This window comes from Notamacropus eugenii, chromosome 5 (genome assembly GCF_028372415.1).
Source record: "Notamacropus eugenii isolate mMacEug1 chromosome 5, mMacEug1.pri_v2, whole genome shotgun sequence".
In the NCBI taxonomy this organism is placed as follows: domain Eukaryota; kingdom Metazoa; phylum Chordata; class Mammalia; order Diprotodontia; family Macropodidae; genus Notamacropus; species Notamacropus eugenii.
Window position 1 is genome coordinate 9,514,197 of NC_092876.1, and position 23,172 is coordinate 9,537,368.

The 23,172-nt window shown below is 37.3% G+C and overlaps 1 protein-coding gene across 5 annotated transcripts in view; it reads left to right on the forward strand.

The window, feature by feature from the left end:
* LOC140503284 (probable small intestine urate exporter) overlaps positions 1–11,739 on the forward strand; it is a 33,242-nt gene extending 21,503 nt beyond the window's left edge. For all 5 annotated transcript variants that reach the window (XM_072607124.1, XM_072607126.1, XM_072607128.1 and 2 more), the window contains 5 exons: positions 3,233–3,394; positions 6,414–6,546; positions 6,750–6,891; positions 8,760–8,850; positions 10,329–11,739. In XM_072607124.1, the coding sequence (XP_072463225.1) occupies positions 3,233–3,394; positions 6,414–6,546; positions 6,750–6,891; positions 8,760–8,850; positions 10,329–10,460 (660 nt within the window). In that variant the 3' untranslated portion in view covers positions 10,461–11,739. The remainder of the gene's footprint in view (positions 1–3,232; positions 3,395–6,413; positions 6,547–6,749; positions 6,892–8,759; positions 8,851–10,328) is intronic.
* The last annotated feature ends 11,433 nt before the right edge of the window (positions 11,740–23,172 follow it).

A 23,172-nucleotide genomic window follows, 5' to 3' on the forward strand; every position in this document is an offset into this window, starting at 1 on the left:
TAAGAAATGACATGTGTGATGAGGACAAAGAAGCATGGATACAGTCACAAGAAAAGATAGAGAAAAGTCAGCAGAACCAAGAAAACAGTATATACAATGAACACAACAATGGATATGGAAATAACAACCACCACAAAATAAGTGAAAGTTGGAAAGATAACAAACAGCAGGGAACAAGAGGGACAAAATGTTACCTGAGCACCAAACTCACTGAAAATTAACATGGAACCAAAATGGAACACTGTGACGACATGAGACAAGAAATATTACAAGAAAGCCAAGGACCAAAAAACTAGAAGAAATGCGAAATATAGCAAAAACAATTGTCCTAATGATTTAAAAAGTTCTTGACTACCTGAACACCATGACCAAAACTCAAACCTAGATATTAATTTCAAAGAAATAAAGTCAAGAAATCATAAAAGTGTCATGAATGAAAAGAGACATAGTTTATTAATTATAACTAACAAATAATAAAATTGGTCAGTGGCACTCTCAGAAACCAGACTCCACCTGAAGAACACTGAATACTTACAAAACCTTTGGAAAAGGGGGTGTATTTGATGGTAGAAATCAACTCTGACTGGTTAATAATCAATGAGGTATGGATATATTAAGAAAGAGGTGAGCAAAAAGTTTCAGTTCCTCTTGCACAGAATGTGGCTGTCATGAGATTCAGTTTCCTCCAGCAATCTGGACAGAAGAATCTATTTCAATCCAAACTAGTCTTGCTGGTTTTCCCTTCCATAAGTTGTTATTCTAAATTCTACAGAAAGATTGTAAGGACAGGGGCTCATATCCAAGGGAAAAGATTTCTCCTCAACTGGACTTTGTTTATAAGGTCTGCTATTTGGGTGGGGTATGAGCAAAGAGGAAAAAGCAAGTACTCTGAGGATTTGGGTAATGTCACTTATCAGCAACATACTTCAGACACTGGCTGAATAGCCTTCAGGGCACTGTTTTCTTAATAAGGAAACAGGGAAGGAAAACCTTAATCCTAAATTAATAAGTGGTCATTAATATATGGAAAAAGTAATCATTTCTCTCACAAGAATATTGCCCAGGTCACTTAAAACTAAAGAGCAAACTAGAAACATGAAGAATTCAATGGTCACCTCCTGAATGAAATTCCAAAAACAAAATCTCCTAGGAACATCTGAACCAAAATCCAGGCTTCCAAGTCAAGCAAAATATACCACGAAAATCCAGAAAGAAAGAATTTTAATTCTAAGGAGTTACAGTCAGAATCATACAAGATTTATCACTATGAAGAAGCAGAGAGCTTGCCTAACAGAAGCAAAATATATAGCCTAACTACCAAGAAAAATTTACCCAGCAAAACTGAATAGAATCCTAGAGAAGATCAGTACTTAAAGAAATTAGTGCAGGCTATTCACTTGAAAGTCAAATACTGAAACTGAATCTTAAATACTTTAGCCACATAATGAGAAGACAGGACTCATTGCAAAGGACCTTGATGTTGAGAAATATTGTAGGCAGAAGGAAAGAGGGATGGAAGAGGACAAGATAGATTAATTGTGTCATGAAAAAAAGAAATATGAGCCTGAACAGACTTTGGGAGATAGTGAAGTTTCTGGTCCTGTTGTACTATGGTCCATGGGGTCATAAAGAATTATACATGATTAAATGACTGAAAAACACCAAGTATTCCTGAGGAGAAGACCAGAGCTGCATAGAAAGTTTGTAATATGAGTCAAGAGAAACATCAAAAGGTAAACTTGAGTAAAGATCCATATCTGGGACTTAAAATTGCAACATATCACTGCTAACCTCCAAGCCCAATTCAGATTAGACAGGAGGCACCAAAAATAAAACTAGCAATGAAAAGATTTTCATTAGAGAACATGAGGGAAAGGTTTTTATTTCATAGAAAGCTGGGAAAACACTGGACTTATACGCACTGACCTCCAAAATTCTGAGAATTCAGCCCAAGTCAAATATAATGTTCATGTAAAGAGGTACTACAATATTTTTCAAAGTTTCAGAATATGAAGTTTCTGTATAAATATTGTCTTATTTTTATTTTTCTTACTCCCTATCATTCCTCTACTTCTTTCAATGAATGAATGTGAGCTGTGGAGTTAGAATTGATAGAACACATCATAATAAAATACCAATTAATATTCTAAGCAATGCAGGAAAGAGAAATGTATATACAAAGAAAATAATACTGGAAAATAAAAAAAACTAAGAATAAATGTATGGCCCTTTCTTTTCCTCTCACATATTACTTAATCTAAAGGGAACATAAAATTAATATCAGAGACATACATAGCATAATTTTCCACTGAAAATATACCGTTGATTTTATAGGCTTGGAGTCCCTTAAATACTGTGTACCTGAATATATTCTTTATTTGCTAACTATTTTATTGAAACCTACTAGAGAAGGAAATAAACAAAACCTGCTTCAATCTTATGAAAAGAAAAGAAAGGAAAAAAATTGAAGAAGGGTGAATGTTGCAGATTGGAGCAACTGCAAAAACACAAACACACATATGCACCATGTGTTGGTTAAACTCTGAAATGACCCAATTACTTTTGAAAATAATTTGAAATTATGTAAAAAAAAAAAGTGATGAAAACGTTTATAACTATTGCACTGGTATTATTAAACCAAGGCATATTACACACCAGAAGGAAAGCCTTCAGCAGGGAAATATTCACAGCACCACTTTTTTTATAATAAGAAAAGCCTAGACACAAAGTTGCCTCCTGACTACCTGTTAGAGAATGACTAGACAATTGTCAAAAATGAACCAAATGGAATATTTTATTGTCATATTTGAAACTATGCAAAATTCTAAAAGAAAAACATGCCAGACTTCTTATCACCTAATGTAGAGCAAACAAAGAAGGGCAAAGAGAGCAATGTACACACTGGCCTTGACAATGTAAACAATCCAAAAATGTATCAGAATTGAAATTAGTACAAAGATCTGTCTTGACTCCAGAGCTTTAAAGATAAAGCTGGATTAAAAAAACAAATGAACAATAAATGGTGAAGACTGCAAAGGGTATCGGAGAGCTTTGCTTTGTTCCTCTCAGCTACAAGGGAGGAGTCTATGGAACAAGGAAAGCCATGTCAAGAAGAAACAGGGATGTTTGGGGGAAGCTAGGGGAGCGGAAAGCTATCAAAGTAACTTTTTCAAAAAATAGAAATGTTTGTGACAGCCTGATCAAAGTATTGACAGTTTGATTTTCTTTCTAGGACAATGCCCCTACTTGGTCTTTGCCCTTCAAAGCTATGATCAAGACGATGGCACTTTGGGCCATTCTAGTCAGTAACATTTGTCGATTCTGGTTAATTAGCAACTTAACAACATCACTGCCAACACTATTAGACAGTATGTTTGATTTAGACTTCGAAAAGGTGAGTTCCTAACTCCTTTCTAATGGATTTTTTAATCGAGCAAGTACTATGTTCCAGGCACTGCTTAGGAACTGGGGATTCAAAGACAAAAATGAACCAATCCCTGCCCTCAAACAGCTTATACTGTATTGGAGAAGACAGCTTATCAATAAATAAGAATATACAAAATAAATACTAGGGAAATTGGGAGGAAGGGGACTACTAGACGGAAGATCAGGAAAGGCTGGATATAGAAAAATATCACATAACCAGATGTTTGAAGAAAACAAAGGATTCTTTTTTCCCATTGCTCTTCATTTTATTTTTCCCAGATTTATTAATTTGTTTTCAATTTTCAACAAGCACTTCCATAAATTCTGAATTTTCTCCCCCTGCCCCCCAAGATGGCATGCAATCTTATAGGGATTCTACATATGCATTCCTATTAAAGACATTTTCATATTAATCATAGGAAACAAGTGATCTTAACAGTCAAAGATGAGGTGAAGAAAAGTGTTTTTCAGAGGGGAGGAAGTCAGCCAGTATAAAGGTATAGAGATGGAAGTTTGAATATTTCTTAGTAAATGATATTCTTGTTTTGTAAGAAAAAATTTGCTTCATAAGAAAACCAGAGAGCATCAGGGCAAAACTGTCAAGTCATGTAGGTTTTTGTTTCCATGCCAGTAACTCAGAATAGCAATTAGGCCTTGAACTATGATGGTGGCAACATTGAGTAAGGAGAAGTGAGTGGATACAAGATACACAACAGGGGTAGAAATGATAAGACTTGGCAAGTGACTGTATATGGAAAGTAGCTAATGTGGATCACTGGGATGGTGGTGGAACCATAGACAGAAATGGGAATGTTCAGGAGAGGGATGGGTTTAAGGACAAAGAAGTTGAGTATTGTTTTGGATGAGTTGAAATTTAGATGCCTAAATTAGATATCTCCAACAAGCAATTTAAGATGCATGGCCAGAGCTTGAGAAAGACATTGAAGTTAGATTATAGATCTCTGATTTGTTGGTATTAAGATGCTAATTAAATCCATGAGAACCAAAGAGGTCACCAGATGACTGTGTATAAAGAGAGAAGAGATCCATCCAAGGACAAAGCCTTGGGTCACATCTACAGTTTTATGGTGTGATGGAGATGATGAAACAGCAAATGAGACTAAGAAGAAACAGTTCTATAAATGGGAGAAAAGACAATAGTATTGTCATGAAAAGCCAAAATATCCAGGATCAGGTGATTAACTGTCAAGTGCTGAAGAGGTCAAGGATTATTTCAATTCTAAATAAATTACCATACAGGTAACACACCTGTTTTCTCTGGAACCCAGATCAAAGAATGGTAGAACTAGAAGGGGATTTTAAACCTTCACACATTCTCTTAAACTTTTCTGTGCCAAAGACACTTTTGGCAGTAGGCCTGATGAAACATATCAGCCCCATCTTGGAACAATGCCTTAGAATGTAAATAATATTTTTTGGCATTCCTGGCTTATAGTAGGTTCTCAATTAATGTTGATTGATTTACATAGGACTATAAAGAAAACCAATTTTATTGACATAGTTTTCAAAATATTTTTAAAAATAAATACACCAATCTGAAGTATATAAATCTGATTTAGTCCAAAATTCTTATTTAAAAATAAAAACAACATAAGCCCAAGAGGGATAAACTTATTTATCCATGAATCCACAGTGGTAGCAGAGTCAGGAAGTAAATAAACTCAGTGTTTTTCACTACCAGTCCAATGTTATCTTTACTCCGTCAAGTTATCTGTATGACACTTCTGTCTTTCTTTATACTTCTCTTGAAATACAATGCTTGAACTATAAGGAGGATATACATGGATTGCATAATGTTTGAATTAAGGATGTCAGAGTACAGTCAGAAATATGGCTAAAGGCATCCTGTGCCAGAAACTGTCTTCTCTACATACTGTGGGAGTACCTGAAATACTGTGATTTCGGCATAACTCCTTAGATTTTTTTTTCTTTATATAAGCATCTAAAGTTACTTTAAATGCAAATTCCCTTGGTAAAGAAGTGATATTAAAATCATTATCAGTTATAGGGACCTTAGAGTGATTTAGTACTCCAAATTAATAATGGACAAAGTATAGGGAGTTTTCTTGGCAAATATACTGGAGTGGTTTACCATTTCCTTCTCCACCTCATTTTGTAGATGAAGAATTGAGGCAAACAGGGTTAAGTGACTTCCCCAAGGTCACACAGTTACCAAGTGTCTGAGACCATATTTCAACTCAGGGAGATGAGTCTTCCTGACTCCAGGTTTAGGGTAACTGGTAAGCCACAAACACATTGGTGGTAGGAGGAAGTATGTGAAGACTTCCTCCAGTGGCATGGACAAATGGGAAAAAATTGATCCAGTGACCATGAAGGGAACTGAACCAGGCACTGTGGAATACTTAGAGCTTGGTCAGACATCAAAGATGCCAAGGTCAAACACTGCATTACAAATCACTGCCAGTCATCTTGACTTTGGTCCTGCCCCAGGACTTCATTTACTCTGGAAGAGAGAGTGAGGCTGATGACTTCCTGCAACTCTGATTCACTTAAATTCAATTCACAAGTCAAGACATCACCCATCCTCCACTATTTTACCCCAATATCATGATGTCATTGGTCCTCTTTGAAAATGATAGATGAACAACCACCTACGTGATCTTGGGCCAATCCCTTAAGCCAATTTGGGCCTCAGTTTTACATCTACAAAAAGGAGTTGATAATGTCCCTTCAAGCCCAAGTTTATAAACTTAAAGGTAAAGGAAGTTTTGGCTAGAAACGTAAAGGTAGGTTTGGCTACACTCTCAGTGAATGAGGGGAGTGGCACCAACAAAGATGGATACTTAAGAGGTAGAGTGGATAAACCAAAGACAAATCTTGTCTGCTACTTTTGCCAGTAGCTTATCTCTCTGACCAGTTCAGATAATAGTGCAGCTTTCTGAAATGAATGAATGAATGAAACACTTGTCCAATTTACTCAATTCTGCACAATTTCCACTCCACAGAATGGGTTTCTGAGTGCCCTGCCTCTTATTACTTCATGGGGCAGTATGACTCTGGGAGGTTACATCGCTGATTTCCTCCTGTCCAAGAAGATTCTCAGACTCATCACAGTTCGAAAACTCTTCACATTCCTGGGTAAGGACAGTGACATATATTCCACCCATTCATTTATTTCAAGAATATGTTGAGGAAACAATCATTTATTAGCACTCAATATGTACAAGCACCATGGTCTCAAGATACAAAACAAGCAAAAGGACAGTCTCTGCCTTCTAAGCTTACCTTCTAATGAGGAAGACAACATGTATAAGCCATTTTTGTGTGCTTTTGCTCTCCAGGAATGTTTTTCTCATCTTTATTCACCGTACTTGTCCCATATGTTGACTCCACTACTGCTATAGTTTTCCTGATATTGGCTAGTACAATGAGCACCTTGTGTTTCTCTGGATTCATGATTAATCCTCTAGATATTGCTCCCAGGTAAGATGTTCTGCCTTCTCTCTTCTCCTTCAAGCAGTGTGGAATAGTCATGCAAATCTCAACTCTAAATCCCAATGTGTGATCTTAGGGGAAAGGAGGAGAAAATCAATATGATATGGCAGCTTGGGGTATAGGAGAGTAAGGAGTGAGTTAGGATGAACAAAGGGAAAAACAAAGTTGGACAGAGATAAAAGTAGAAATTGAGAGGGAATGGTCGGAAATTAGGAGATAGTAACCAGGAATAGGAAGTAGTTGACACTGTCTAAAACTACAGGGAAATTAAGTTATAAAGTTAAAAACTATGTTAAGCATTCAGAAAAATCCTCTGTATTTGCAGTTGATAAATTCAGAAGACTTGTAGCCGTTATGAGCTGTATTGAAAGTCAGCCTCTAATTAGTTTAGATGGGAGGAAGAAGTAAGAAAAAGGAAGGCAATGAGTGCAGTTGACTCTTTCTAGACATTTGGGTACAAAAGAGACGGGGTAAGCAGGAAAGAGTTTGAGGGAATGTCAAGACAATTGGGATGATTTTTAAAGATGGGGGAGAAAGGGAACTTAGATACGTTTCTAGGCATACAGGAACAACTAGTAGAGATGACAAAATTGATGATTACACATAGTTCCCAGGGGAAATGGGAGAGAGCATCAAGGTCACAAGCAGAGGGGGTGGCTTTGGCAAGGAGAAGATCTGGTTCTTTATCAGAGATGGGAGCAAAGGAGGAGAAGACAGTCAATGACGATGGAAAAGGGGATTGAAGAATGGGAAAGGGAAGAAAAGGGAGTGAATGCATGGGACAGCCAACTGGGAAGGATCACAAGTCCACTGGAAAATGAAATATTTCTGAGGATAATCCAGCATGAGGATTTGACAAAGTACAAGCAGCAACAGAACAAGGGAACAGTCAACAAGCATTTACTAAGCCCCTACTATGCTTCAGGTCCAGTGATAAGGTGTAGTTATACAAAGAAAAGCAAAAGCTGCCCCTGCCCTAGGAGATAACATGAAAACAACTATTACAGACAGTATACATATAGGACAAATTACAGATAATCTCAGAGGCAAAACAGTAGTCTTAAGGGGAGATTCAAAAATATCTTCCTGCAGAAGATAGGATTCAAAGTGGAATATAATATGTAGCTTCATATCAGTTCAATATACAAAGATGCTTGCTGAAAAGCACTTAACTGAAGACAATATACAACATTTATTCTCCGTTGTTTTGCTTTATGGTTATTTCTCTTAATTCTGCCAAAGAGACATTGAGTATCTCCCCAGTAACTCTCTGGTCGTGATCATAAAGCTAGGCATTCATAATCCTAAGGACAAGCTCTCTTTGGCCACAGAAATCAGAATTAAAAGCAATGGAGATGGGGAAGGGGAGAAAAAAATAGAGAGAAGTTGTCAAGAGACTGATTTGGCTTAATTCACTGAAAAAATGTATGACAGTAGAGCTGACAAAAAGCTCCTCCCATGGGAGCTCATTTTCCATCATTAATGGGCTTCCAAAGAAACCTAGATAGCCACTTGTCATGGATATTAATAGAATTATATATCAAGAACTAGAAGGTCTTTTATCACTCAGAATCTACTTCATTTAACCCCTTCTTTTACAGATAAGGCCCAGGAAGATTGTCTAAGGTTATACAGAAAAAGTCAGCGGACTCTTCTTTAAGTGGCTCTTGTAAAGTCCTTTCCAACTTTGATACACTGGTCCCTACGATTGAAAAATATATAGTATACGGAAGGAAAGAAAGAAGGAAGAGGCAGACAGACGAATAGACAGAAATCAGACAGAGAGATGGAGAGAGAGAGAGAACAGAGGGAGAAAATCAGTGTTTTGTTTGACCTAAAAATCTTTCTTCCCACAGATATGCTAGCTTTCTCATGGCACTTGGAACTACTTTTATGTTGATTTCTGGTCTCGTTTCTCCTGTTATTACTGGATACTTCATCAACCAGGTAAAGTATCCATGCTTAAAAAGAATTTGAACTCTGTATAGAATAAGTACTGTATGGAGATAAACACAGAATAGGAAGACAAAATGGACACAAACAATTCTAGAACACAAAGCAGGAAGGGACCTTAGAGACAGATGGGCTGTGCTAACTCCTTTATTAACACAAGAAGAACCTGAGGCCTAGTATGTTTAAGTGACCTACACAAGTAGGAAGCAGTAACATCCAAATTCTAGACCCTGTCCATGCATCATATTTTGATCCAGGATTGAGGAGGGAAGGGCTTAGGGGGAAACCTTCAGGTGGAGTCACAGAAACAGGCAAGGGAAGGGAAGGACATTTCTTAGGCCAGGGTTACAGTTTGGATTTCAGTGAGGAGTGGGGGCACACAGATATAAGTCTCCTTACTGGGTCCCTAGGAAGGGACCCTCTACTGTCAGAGTTTATGTCTCCCTGTGACAATCTATATAGACAGTTCTTACTAGGTGGCAACAGACTCAGCTCTGTGGTTGCTTTCTCCTCTAACTCTTACCTCATATTAAAGGTGGAAGACTCAAAACTCCTGCATCCTGGCATCACTCTACTAGGGAGCTGATAGGAAGGAAACCCATGCGATAGGAGGCCAAATGGAGAGGAAGAGATTCAGGGAAGTAGAGAAAGAGTAGGAGAGACCAAAGCTAAAAAAGCAAGAGGACCAGGAGTCACCACCTTCTTCCTGCCCCACCTCCCCCTACCACATGGACACTCCTACATACTCACCTAGAGCAACATGAGGACCTGCAGCCTATTTCCAGGAATCTGAAAATATCATATTCAAAGTCCTCAATCAGAATAATTAATCTTTGTAGAGTGATGCGTATGTGTGCACATGAACTGTAATGCCATTGATGTGGGGAACTCCCTGTGAGTACACTCCCTACTCTGCAACTAGGGTGTCAGTTGCATGAGGACATAAGTAATTTGAACAGGGTCTCATACCCTATGCTATGAGTATGAGGCAGAAGTGAGACTTGAACAAAAGTCCGTGCTTCATCACAACTTCACTAAAGGAGGATTATAGTTTACAAATAACTCTCCTCACAACCCTAAACAAAGCATAAAGCATAAACCCTAAACATAAAGCAAGTTGTGCAAAGTTATCTCCATAACTTTACAGATAAGGAAATGGAGGCTCTGACCAAACAGTTTATCCATGGTCACAAGTGTTAAGAGTCAGAGTTTAGAACAACCATCCAAGACTCTGTCCACTGCTCCTCAGTGCTTCTCAAACCCTTTGCTTCATTATGTTTTGAAGCTTCCTTTAACTGCTGCTAAAGTGTCTATGAAGACACTTTAATCAAAACCACAAATGATAATGTCATTGAAGACTCTCCTTGACCTGAAGAATTTCATGTGCTTTCTGAATTAAGAGAAGATTTAGAAAGGTAAAACATTTTTTTGACCAATATTAAGTCTTGAACTGACAATTTTTGCACCCACAGGATGCAACAGGGTGGAAGAATGTTTTCTTTCTATCATCTGCCATTAATCTATTAGGAATGGTTTTCTACCTCATCTTTGGCCAGACAGATGTCCAGGACTGGGCCAGAGAACATAAAATAACCCGCTTCTGACTGCCCACTGGTAATGAGCTGAAAATTAGTTCTGCCAAAAGCATCCATAAGGATCTTCAGCACCATCCTTGACTTCTCAACACAACAGCCAATGTATGCCAATGTCAAGCTTGTTTTTGTAATACCCACAACATCTTTTGTGTGTGTTTCCTCTTCTTAGCCACTTACTTAGTCACCACCCTAGCTCAGGCCCTGATCACCTTACTCTACTGTAATGACCTTATGGTCTCCCTGATTCATTTTTTCCTCATTCCAATGCAACCTCCACACAGCTGACAAAATGATTTTCCTAAAGCACAAGATCATATCACTCCCCTCTAATGAACAAATTCCATTCTCTCCCAATTGAATCTAGGATCAAATATACACTACTCTATTTGAAAGTTAAAAATTCTTCATAGCCTGGCCCCTTCCTAACTTAGTGGTCTTCTTAAATTTTATTCCCCTTCGCACACTCTGCATTATGGAACCTACTGCTCTACCTTCTCATTATTCTGCACATATAACATTCTCCATCTCCAGTCTCCATGACTATGCACTTACTGTCCTCCCTACTCAAAATGCATTCCCTCTACACTTTGCCTCTTGGAATCTTAGATATTCTTCAAGATTTCACTCAAGTGTCATGAATCTTTTCCTGGTCCCCTCTTCATCTGCTAGGGGATGCCCCCCAAAAAATATACCAATAAAATATTCATTTTGTATTGAGGAAATTAAAATTACTTGCATCATTTAATAATTCTATCCTTACCCTATTTTATGGTACTGTTCCATTTTGTAAAATTGCTCCAGTCACATTTCTCCAACTTGACTTAAGCTCAGGAATACATTGTTTTCTCTCTGAGTCAGTTTAAAGGTATAATGAAAAGGGAATGTTGTTACTACTCTGACCAATATCCCCTGGAACATGGTCTTGTTGTGCACAAGCCCCAAGCAACTTAACTTGGTACCATCTTCTTCCTTGCCTACAATTAAAGGAAACTGGATCCCCTCCAATGGGACATTGAGGTCAGTGGTTCTGATCCCATAGCAAAGATTAGAAGAGGCAGATGAGTCCCATAAAACAATTAACATTCCTTCGTTGCTAGAGTAGGTCAATGCACTTTTCTTAGTGTAGCCAATTGTAGTCTTCACCAACTAACCTGACCTCTCTTTTCTTGTGTGTCAGTAAAGAGGTCTCTTCCTTCTCACTGGGGTCACTGGCCTTACTGAGGTTGCCAGTCTAATCCATTTGTTAACAGCTGTACACAACACTCTTAATAAATTGGTTTTGCTCAAAGTCTGCACCTCATTTTTCAGTTCTCTAATTTCACTCATGTCTGACTTTTTGTAACCCTATTTGGAGCTTCCTTGGGAAAGATACTGGAGTAGATTGTCATTTCCTTCTCCAGTTTATTTTACAGATGAGGAAATTGAGGCAAACAAGGTTGTGTAACTTGGGCAGTGTCATATAGCTACTATGTGTCTGAAGCCAGATTTGAACTCAGGAAAATGAGTCTTCTTGACTTCAGACCCAGGACTCTGTCCACTATGCTGCCTACCTGCTTGTTCTTCTGTTGATCTTCATGGAATTTTCCTGAAACAATACATATTCTCTCTATAATCATGAGTGCATGTCATCTCATTCATTAGGATATAAGTTCCTTGAGGGCAGGAAGTGTTTCACTACTGTCTTCATATTCCCAGCACTTAGCCTGGTGCCTCCCACAGAGTAGATACTTAATAATGCTTCTTTATTGGTTTTATCTTTCTTTATTCCTCGCCTTCTGACTTCTTAGCTACAAGTCTTAGTTATAGATCCAGCTCTGTTCTTTGGAGATGTGGTCAACCTAAGCAGAGGATACTCTGATGATTTTATACAAGTTTTACTATGGCCAAATATCCCAAGGAGATAAACAAACAATTATCACAGAATTACAAAATATTCTATTTGAAAGGGACCTTGGTAATCACCTAGTCCATCTCTTACATGAAAAGGAATACTCAAGTAACCATTTTGACATGATAACAGGGAACAATGTAAAGAGGAGCTTTTCCTCCACCCCCAAATAGATCTGGAAAACACATTAGATATAATATTGATAGGGAAATCCAAGGAAAAAATCACAGTAAATCATTTTTCCCAGTCCAGTTTAGCACAAGAGACAAGGAGGTCTGTGGACACTGGAGGGGAAATCAAGATCAGACCCTTTCTGGACAGTATGCCAGCACCTAGAATAAAGTTAAGAACTGAGGCAAAAAGAGGTCCTAGACCAATACAAGATATTCCTAGACCTATACCAAAGCAACAACATGCCAGGACAGTTGAAAACTAGCAGCTTTGTTGCCACTACCTTGTTCCCAGTAACAGATGCAGGGTAGACCAAGGAGAGGACCTGTCCTATGCCATCATATTCCAAGTAGTCTCAAGCCCTAGTGATACACTGAGAAGGAAGCAAGTTCAGAAACAAGAAAAGGAAGTGTGTCTGAGACACTAGTAACGGAATAAGTTATCAATTCCACGCTCCAGCCTAGCCTGAAGAATGCAGAATATCAACCAGGCCATTCCAGACCTAAGGGAAATCTGCAATTCTGTCATTCTGAACCAGCAGAGCTTCCCAGGTAGCTAAGAGTAACGCAATCCAGCATGAGTCTCCTACTGCTCAGATCCAAACCTTACTCATGATAATCATTCAATATTAATTTTAGATTTTAATAAGGGCTAGAGCTTGAATTAAGAAGAATCTGGACTTAACATTCTCTTTGTTCTCTGAAGTAAACTCAAAGAATACATCTTCCTATGTCAACAAAGCCAGATGGGGCTGACTTAGCACTCTTTATGAGACCCTTAACCCAAGTCACTATCTTGAATAATGGGACTTTTTCCACATCTTAATATTTTGTGGACATATACTATGTTACAACCTTTTAATGGTAAAGAAAGCAGAGATATCCTGGGTCTTCATTTCAATTGAAACTTTGTCAATCCTGTTATTGTATTTACAACCTATGCAATTTAGAAATTCCTTCCTCATGGTCTAGTTAATCACTCATGGAGACCATAAATCTGAAGGACACAGAGCACCTTGGATTGTCCTAAACATATTTAAGCCTGGTCATTCTTGCCTTAGTCAGTCAGAAGTTTTCTGGCTCCACATGATCATGTGACTGCTAGTTTTAAGGAAATAAACTGGAAGCTTTTAGCCTGCTTGCTTTTTCTTAACAAAACTTTCAGGTCAACAGTTAGAAGCTTGAAGAACTCAGAGCAGGGAGGTAGAAATCATGCTTGGGACTGAATCAAACCAGTGTGTGAACATTGAAAGCTTGTCACTCCCCAGCCAGTGAGTCTTTGCTCAAGAAAGCAGCAAGAGGACCAACCCAGATATTATCTATGGTGACAAGAATGCGCAAGACACAAATGCGATTCCATCTACAAGCAAAGGCTTTGTGAAAAATATAACTTGAGCATGAATTCAGCTAAAATTCCTGAAAGAATTTTTGCTTTGTTTTTTTTTTTTGTTTAAGTGTTGAAAATAAGTGAGTGTTAGAGGTAAAAATAGGAAAGAAATGAAAGCTGTGGAAGAATGAGTTGGAAAGGGAAGTAACAGCTTGACACAAGAAGTGCAAAAATTACACAAGCAACAAACTCCCTGACAATTAGAATGAAACAAATAGAAGCCAATGGCACAAGACAAAAAGAAATATTAAAACCTTAAAAGTGCTGAATAAATGCTAGTTATTATTATTATCAATTATTTTTCCAGGAAGTATAGCTTCTCTAATGAATTCAAGATATTATTTGCCTTTTGGGATTCCCTTCAACACTATTCACTCATATGGAATTTTGCAATCTCTTACATATTATTCACACACAATATTAAGTCCTAAATGGAACTCTCAAGGTTCTTTCTCAAAATGGGGCAGCTGCTCCTGAACTCTGACCGTTAGAGACGGTAATGAATTAATGTACCTTGTGCTTCTTCCAGATTTATGATTAAGGAAAATGCCTTCCCATTTCAAGCTTTTAAAAGGAGAAATTCAGTTCTCATCAAAACTCCTTAAGCAGGCTGATATATTTTGTATTCATTTTCTAGTGATGTGCATCTAATCTGCCTCTTCTAAGTCTATAAAATTTGAGGGAAAAAATGGTAGTTGACCCCCAGAGGTAAAAACAAACCATTGGGGTCAAAGGTTATGGACAGGTACTTTCCAGAGGAAGAAATTAAAGCTACCTATAGTCATATAAAAAAATGCTCTAAATCAAAACAGCTCTGAGATAGTTCCCTTTTAATGGCTTTATTTGTTCATCACAAACAACATCATTAACATGGTCTTGCATTAGCATGGTCTTCTGGCAAATACTCATCAGTATTTCAATACAAAATGGCCAAATAGGAAAATATTTTTTATACCTCTTTGATCTATAGTAGATGTACTCTCTCAATATCATTCTTTGCCCCTCCATGGAGTACCTGTACTTCAGACTTACATTTAGGGGCAAAGTACTTCTTTTTTGGATTTCACTTATTGAAAAAAATGTCAAGATTTATGTGATTTGGCTCCTCTATCAATATGTCCATTTGTTGTTCATCAGGTAGGTATTTTACATTTGGAGTACTAACAATCAAATTCAAGTTTCTACATGGTGCAAATCCATTACGATTCTTGCACTTTTTGACCTCTTTCCACCACTCTATTACTGCAGAAGTGAAAGGGGCTAATTACAGCTTAGAGTCATTTTTTTCTTAATTAATGGGTGACATAGCCCAAAAAAATCACATTACCAAGTGGCTTGGTAATGGTCAAGAGTTTCCCCCTGCTTAGTGAAGCTGGTCCTGCTTTCAGTCTATTGCCATGGTTGTTCTCAAAGCCTTGCCAATATCACAGAAACTTATAAAGCTCATTGCTTGCTGAGAAGAACCCATAGTCACTTCCATACTACAATGAAGCATCAGAGTAAGATTTTGTAAAGGCCAAATACCCATGTTCTACCAAAAATATGTGGGGTATGTTTTGCTGTTCAAAAAATGGGGTAATTACTTATGTCAGACTAAATAAAAGATCAGTTCAACCTGGGAAATTTTACTTCCTTCAGGCATACTAGGTTTCTCATGGAACTTGGAGGAGTTTTTACTATGATACCAGGAATCCTTTCACCCATTGTTACTGGATACCTCATAAATCAGGTAAAACATACCCACATTCTTTAAAAAAATAAAAGAATTTAAACTCTGCCTTGAAGAAACATTTAATAGAGAGAATCACAACATAAGAACACAAACCAAATGCTCAACAGTCCTTGAAATTGCATTTCACAAGCAGATCAAGTGAGACACATTTGGTAAAGAAAAGGGTCCAGAGAGTTGAGTCAGTAAAGAGAGGGGATAAAAATTTATATAGCACCCACTATATGTCACATACTATGCTTCATGCTTTTGTTTTTTAACAAATATCTCATTTTGTTCTCATAACAATTCTCTGAGATGATATTGCTAGTACCCTCATGTTATACTTAAGGAAACTGAACCAAACAGAACTTCAATGACTTGCCCAGGGTCGTACAGCTAATATTTGCTCCAGACCAGACTTGAATTCAGTCCTTCCTGAGTTCAGGCCTGAACCAACACAAGTAGTGATTTCTTTGGTAGATCCAAACTGAGATTAATTCTGTTCTAAATTAGGCTCCACAGGGATCATTTTGAATTTTATTTTTGGATATCAAGAATGGATTTAATGATCTAAAAGGAAGTTAGAGTACTAAAGATTGTTTAATAGCAATCACCCTAGAACTTATTTAAAAAAGAAAACCTTTCATTTATGCTGCTGTCTGCATTTTCTAATAACAACAAAGAGCTAACATGTACCAACCTAATAAAACAGAATAAGTTATAATTCCTTTGTAAATGTCTTTTGCCTCACCCATCTTTTCAAGCTTGGTTTTTGGGGTGTTTTTTTTTTGCTGCCAATCATTTAGTTTCACCATGATGCAAAATGAAAATATTATAGTAGATCCCATCTTCCATGTGACCCTTCTGTATGTTGACAGAAGGTAGAATTTGGGGACCTAGAAGACAGTAAAATTTTTGGAATGATACTAATAGAGGTTCTGTACCTCTGTATAGCTATATCCAGCTGGAAGAATGTGTTCTTGCTATCAGCTCCAATTAATCTGAATTAATCTATGAATCTTTGGCCATGCAGACATCCAGGATTGGGCTAAGGAGAAAAGACTCACCCGCTTCTGAATGTTCATGAATGATGAGGTGAAGGCAAAATTTATCTACCAGTTTTTAAAGGATTTTCATTTGATGATGTTTTATTTTTTCAGTCACTCAAACTGCTAGGTTAGAAATTGCTTTTAACTCTATTCCCACTTATTATTTTGAGATGTTAATTGTATAAGCTAGACATTCTTTCTAAAGAGTTTATATGCAGCCTGACTTGCTCAGGTGGGTTGCATATACAGCCTATTCAGATGTCCTAAGTGTTTAACTGAACTTTGAGGTGCCCATTCTACAAGGCAGAATTCTGCAAATGTCTTAGGAGAATTCATTGGTCCAGGAAGGACATGATATTTCAGTACCTGATGGGAGAATTATTATTACTTAAAGCACTGAATTTACTTCATGACATATTTCATCTTTGTCCCTATGATGTAGTTCTCTATACCTAGATCACTAAATTACTCATTGGGGCCTTAGTAACTTTTTCATTGGTGTCTTTTATCACAGACCCAATTTCTTCCTGACTAGGTTGATTGCAATTAATCTTGTTTTATAGAGGAAATCTGAGAATACAGTTTTGCCCTTTTTTAAAAAATTAGGAACACTAACCACATACCTGAGGTAGTAAGGAAATGGACAACTCTGGAATGTCTCAATCAGAAATGAGTCATGCCAGGTCTTCAGCATCACATCAGTAAACAGTCACCAGAGGATACAGAGTGAAGGTTTGGAGACCAAAGCTTGGATTTCAATTCATAGAATGCAAAAAGTCAAAAGGGATCTATGAGATCCTATAATCCATTTCACTTATCTTTATGATGAGGAAACTGAGCGAAAAAATGAAGCAATTTCACCTTCAGAGAGTCTAGTGACAAGGATAGTAGGGGAGATCACTGGATATCAACTGCAATTTGAAATGAGGTGGGTAATCTCACTGATTAATTGAATGATGAATGAATGAATGAATGATGAACGAGCATTTATTAACCATTTTCTGTACACCAGGTAGGGCAATTGAGTGGTACAGATGATAAGAGTGTCTGGTCAGGAGTCAGGAAGACTTGTCTTCCTGAGTTCAAATCTGACCTCAGACACTTACAAGTTATGGCACCCTGGGCAAGTCACTTACCCGTATTTGCCTTCATTTTTTTCATCTGTATAATGAGCTAAAGAAGGAAGTGGCAAACTGCTCAACTCTTTTTGCCAAGAACACACCAAATAAAGAGTCGGACACAACTGAAGCAACAGAAAAACAACAATATACCAGGTACTGTCTTTCATTCTAAAGATACAAATACAAGAACAAAGGTCATCCTTCTCAAGTGAAAGACAGCACATCTAGAGGAACAGTCGCCAGGGAGGGATGTTTTGGCAGTGTTCATTGAGTTATTGGCTTCAAAGCTAGACGTGATGACATGAAGGCAGAAAGCAGAGCATGCTGAAGGTGTGTGAGGAACAGAGGGTAGGACAGTATGGTTGGATCACAGAGTGTGTGGAGGTGAGCCTGTGCAGGATGAAGCTGGGTTGTAAGGAGCTTTAGTTTTAAAAAGACAACTTTACATTTGATCCTAGAAATAATAGAGTCAATGTAGTTTTTTTTTCAATAGGAGATTGATATGGAACTGTGATTTGCAAAATCATTTTGTTACTTTTATGAAAGATGAATTGAAGTAGAGAGAGACTTGAGGCAAGGCAACAAGGTTATTAAGAATAATATGAGATTCCTTAAGAAGAAGTATTTTAAGGAAGAAACAAAAAAATACATGAAGAGGTGAAAGGAAATTCTGACCTATTTAATTGTAACCTATTTAACCTATATTAGCAAATAAAAAGAAAAGCAATGAAAATCACTGAATGTACAGAACTAAATAAGGCCTGTTATTTAGTATATTCTTGCGGGGGGGGGGGGGGGGAGGGTATGTGTGGGGGGCGTGGGGATCCAAGATCAACACTAGAAGAAGCAGCTATTGTTCCAAAGCATGCTAATACAGAACCAAGGAGTCCATCAGGTAAGGGGTCAACTCACCTAGGTCAGAAAAGGGCAAAGTAAACTGTGATTGCTAATGAGTCTCTGTCTAATGTTAATAAGGCAGCTATTTGATGGCCTAGCATAAAAAAGCAAGGCATGCTGTCTTCCTGGGCTTTGTATCTGGGACCTAATAGAGAATTTTCCAAGGCTTGGCAATTTGATGATAATTGACCATTTCTGTTGACTTGTATAGAGATAAACAGACCACCTAAAGGAACCTGAAAAGTCTTGTTATGGATTATGATTGCCTGAAAAACAATAGAGGAAGACTTTAAGGACATGGATTGTATCTTCATTATCAATACCAATTGAAGGTAAGGGATTCAGAAGATAAAAGACATTTTGGGGGAGGTGATTGGCTAGTTAATAAGATGCTATATGATCCTGGGAATTGTTTTTCTGGACCACAGTTAAAAATATAGAAATATTGATGGGATGGAATATACTTCACTAAGGTCAATAAAAATATGCTTATCTGAAGCCTAGCAAGTTTTATTCAATTAATGTACCAATTAGAATGTATTAAGTATTGAGTATGAACTAGGTACTGAGTACTAGGCATACCAAAAAAAAGTTAAAACTAGTGCACATTCTCAAGGAGCTCAGATTCTATAATTCAGAGCCATTAAAAGAAAAGGGGTGGAGGGGTGGAGAGAGAAAACTGACTCCAAAGATGTGTGAAGACTGGTAAGTCAAGAACACTGAGCAGATACAAGGAAACATAATAACAAAAGAGAAGTATGATGATTTATGGGAAATAAAATGTAAAGGGAGGCCAATAATAAAATCCATGACCTCAGATGCCTCTAAGTCATCTTTTTAGGATTCACACAATGGAAAATTGCCTAACGATGAGTGGCTGAAAAGTGGAAGAAGCTACTTTAAGAAACAGTGGGCTTAACATCACTGGTGGACTTCAAAAAAAAAAAGTCTTAATTCTCACTTGCCAGGGATATTATCCAGAAAATTCCTGTTCAGGTTTCAGGTGCATTTCATGGCCTCTGACCAGGAGCTTCATTGTTTCCCTTCTAATGCCAAAATTGTTTACCATCTCCACAACATTAGTTCCTGAACAAATCTCATCTGAATTCCTGTGTCTAGCTTAGGACATTGATTTTCAAAGCACATAGATGAGGTAGCTTACAACTTGGACTGTGAGAGCACTGGGAACTATTCCATGCAAGAACTGATTGAAAGAGCCTTGGATATTTAGTTTAAAAAAAAGTGAAGATTTAGGAGGGAAAACAACATTTCTCACATTTGAAGGACTGTCATATGGAACTGAGATTGGACTTATTGTGTTTTCCCTGAGTTCAAAAGTTGGTATCACTGTGAGAATTTGAAAGCCAAACTCAAGTCTGGTCTAAAGAAAAATCTTCCAAAGAATGAGATGTCCCAAAGGAGCTGGGCTTCCTTAGTTCTCCCTTGCCTGAGATCTTCAAGCAGGTACTGTTTCCAATTAACATCAATTGGAGAGAGCTTTTACAAAGTGATATTTACTTCAAAACAATGACAAGGACAGGAGTATAAACATTCTCTGTTCACCCCACCACTTCAAGAGTACATTCTGCCCTGTGTCACCTCCGGGGAGAATGGACTCAGATGTAGTAATTTCTACATGGTATGGTTAGTCATCATATTCATATTCAAATAAGATGCTTCTAATGGATGAGCCCCTGTCTCAGGTACTGCTGGGCTTGATCCTGAGGGTCATACCTCCTTACCATTACTGCACACGTAGCTCTCCCATCAATCAAAAACCATTTATTATTGACTACAACTACTAATACCTACCACTTATATACTGCTTTGAAGCTTGCAAAGAATTTTATATGTTATTTTATTTGATCCTCAGAATAACACCAAGAGGTAGGTGCTCTTTTATCTCCATTTTATAGATGTAGAAACTGAGACTGAGAAAGGTTAAATGACTTGGCCAGAATCACATAACTGTTAAGTATCTAAGGGAAGACTGAAACTTAAGTCTTCCTATCCCTAAGTCCAGTCTTCTATCCCTGAAATTACAGTACTCATACAATCAGAGTGTCAAATCAATCATTCAACAAGCATTTATTGAGTGCTTACAATGCACCAAAAATTTCATTGATCTATGGAGATGGGAAAAAAAGTAAGGAAAAAAATGGTTCCTGCCCTAAAGAATCGTACAGTCTGATAGAGGGGATAATATGTACATAACTAGCTACCTACAAGACATATACAGAGTAGATGTAAGGTAGTCTGAGAGGAGAACCTCTTTGATTGAGCCAAGAAGATAAAATCATGACAGATTAACCAAATGAGCTAAACATATCTCTACCATTTTCAAATAGATGGAGAAAGTTTAGCAATGAGTCCATCAATTGCTGCACCTGCCTAGTCATTCAGGAGGTCCTTTGCAGAGGGCTGGTTCTATTTTGAAGCTAAACACCTAAGAATGAATGTCTCTTGAGGGGAGGGGAAAAGAAATAAGTCCCCTACTTCTCTCCTCCCCTTGCACTGATGATGTTATTGGAGATATTAGAGTAGGGAAACAACACTTTCAACCAGGAGCAGACAAAGATACCTCAAGGACAAACACAGACACTGCACAATGCAGAAAGATAACTATCCAAAGGAAGAAGCAATTTTAAGGACTCTTGGGATCATAAATTACTAGCAATGGATTCAATAAAGGACATCCATGAAATTCCATAGTTTTAAATTCACATAGAAAGTATCTCATGTAGGCTTATAACCCAAGGAACTCTTGATAAGAATAAAGTCCTCGTGTATTTCAAAATATTTAGAGCAGCACTTTTTGTGACAGTGAAGAAATGGAAACAAAGTAGATGCCCACCCATTGGGGAATGACTAAACAAAGTGTGGTACATGAATGTAATGGAAGATTGCTGGGCTGTAAGAAATGATGTGTGTGATGAATACAGAGAAGTATGGAAAGATCTATATGAATTGATGCTGAGTGAAAGAAGTAGGACTAAGAACACAATATACATAGTAACTAAAACAGTGTAAATGGAGAGAGTAGTGACACCAAAATATTAGAAGAAAATGTGATAAGATTGTAAAGATCAAGTGACACTTGAATGAAAAGATAGAAGACACCTTGAACATACCCCTTCAAGGTGGTGAAAGACCCAAGGTGTTACAAATTGCATGTATTTTGATATTTTTTCAGTGTATCAGTACTCTGACTTTCCTCTGACTCCAAAAAATATGGTGTATCATATGAGATGGTTCTCTAGGAGTGAGAGGGATACATGAGATACTATGATGTCATAAGAAACAGAAAATATCAACAAAAACTTATTTTAAGAAGAAAATATCTCATGATCTTGAATAAATACTGCCAAATGGGCTTGGTAAAGAAATTGACTTCTCATTCTCTCTAGTGACCTGTACTTTTAACTAGTGAGGTATAATATTAGCAGATGAGTAAGGATACATATTCTTTCCAGGAACCTTATCTGGAGATGTTTCAAACAGTACTTATAAGGATAGTTTATATGTAATTTTCACTTCAGTTATGATACAACAATGAGATTATTCTATATGTAGCTATTAGTTTTTCACCCAGACGTGAGGAAATAAAGTTTGCTACCTTTTGAGAACCATGGATCCCAATAAGGGATGTTCCTGGCAATACACATCGTCAGCCTGTCTTCACAATGAGACCCTCTCTGGAGGACACAGATAAAAGCCCTATCCCAATTTAGTAAATAAAGTCCTGAACCTTGAACAAGACTTAAAGCACAGGGTGAGGAGAAGTGTGTTATCCACAGCTACAAAAAGGTGATTTCCTTTGTATCTTCTTGTTCTGCCAGAGAATTACAAGAAAAACAAATTCTTTTATTTTTCCTTTATTTAAATTTTATTTTATTTTTAATTTACGGAATAAGGCAAATGTTTCCATATTATAGTATAATAAAAACATGATTGCCCATGAAACTGCAAATCTACTATGCACAACTTGCTATTCCTTTCAAATATACAGCAAAATTTTCAGTTAAAATTCTTTCTTTTTACTTTTATCACACCTTACCCCTCCCACCGTAGAGTTTTCTTCAACTAGATACAAATTATATATAGATAAATACAGGAATAGTGTGTATGTGTGTATTCACATATGTATGTAAATACATACACATATATATGTACTTATTCTGTACATACTTCTAGTTATCATTTCTTTATCTGGATGCAGATAGCATCTTTCTTCATATGTCCTAATTTCTCTAGGAGACATCAAGAATCAGTCAAACAGAATCAAAAGAATGAAAAAAATAGAAGTAAGCATAAAATACCTCATTGGAAAAACAACTCACCCAATAAATAGACCCAGGAGAGTTAATGTAAGATTTATTGGTCTACGTGAAAGCCATGATCCAGAAAAGAGCCTGGACAGAATCTTTTAAGAAATCATCAGGGAAAACTGCCTTGAGAAAGTAGAAGCAGAGGGTAAATTAGTCATCCAAAGAATCCA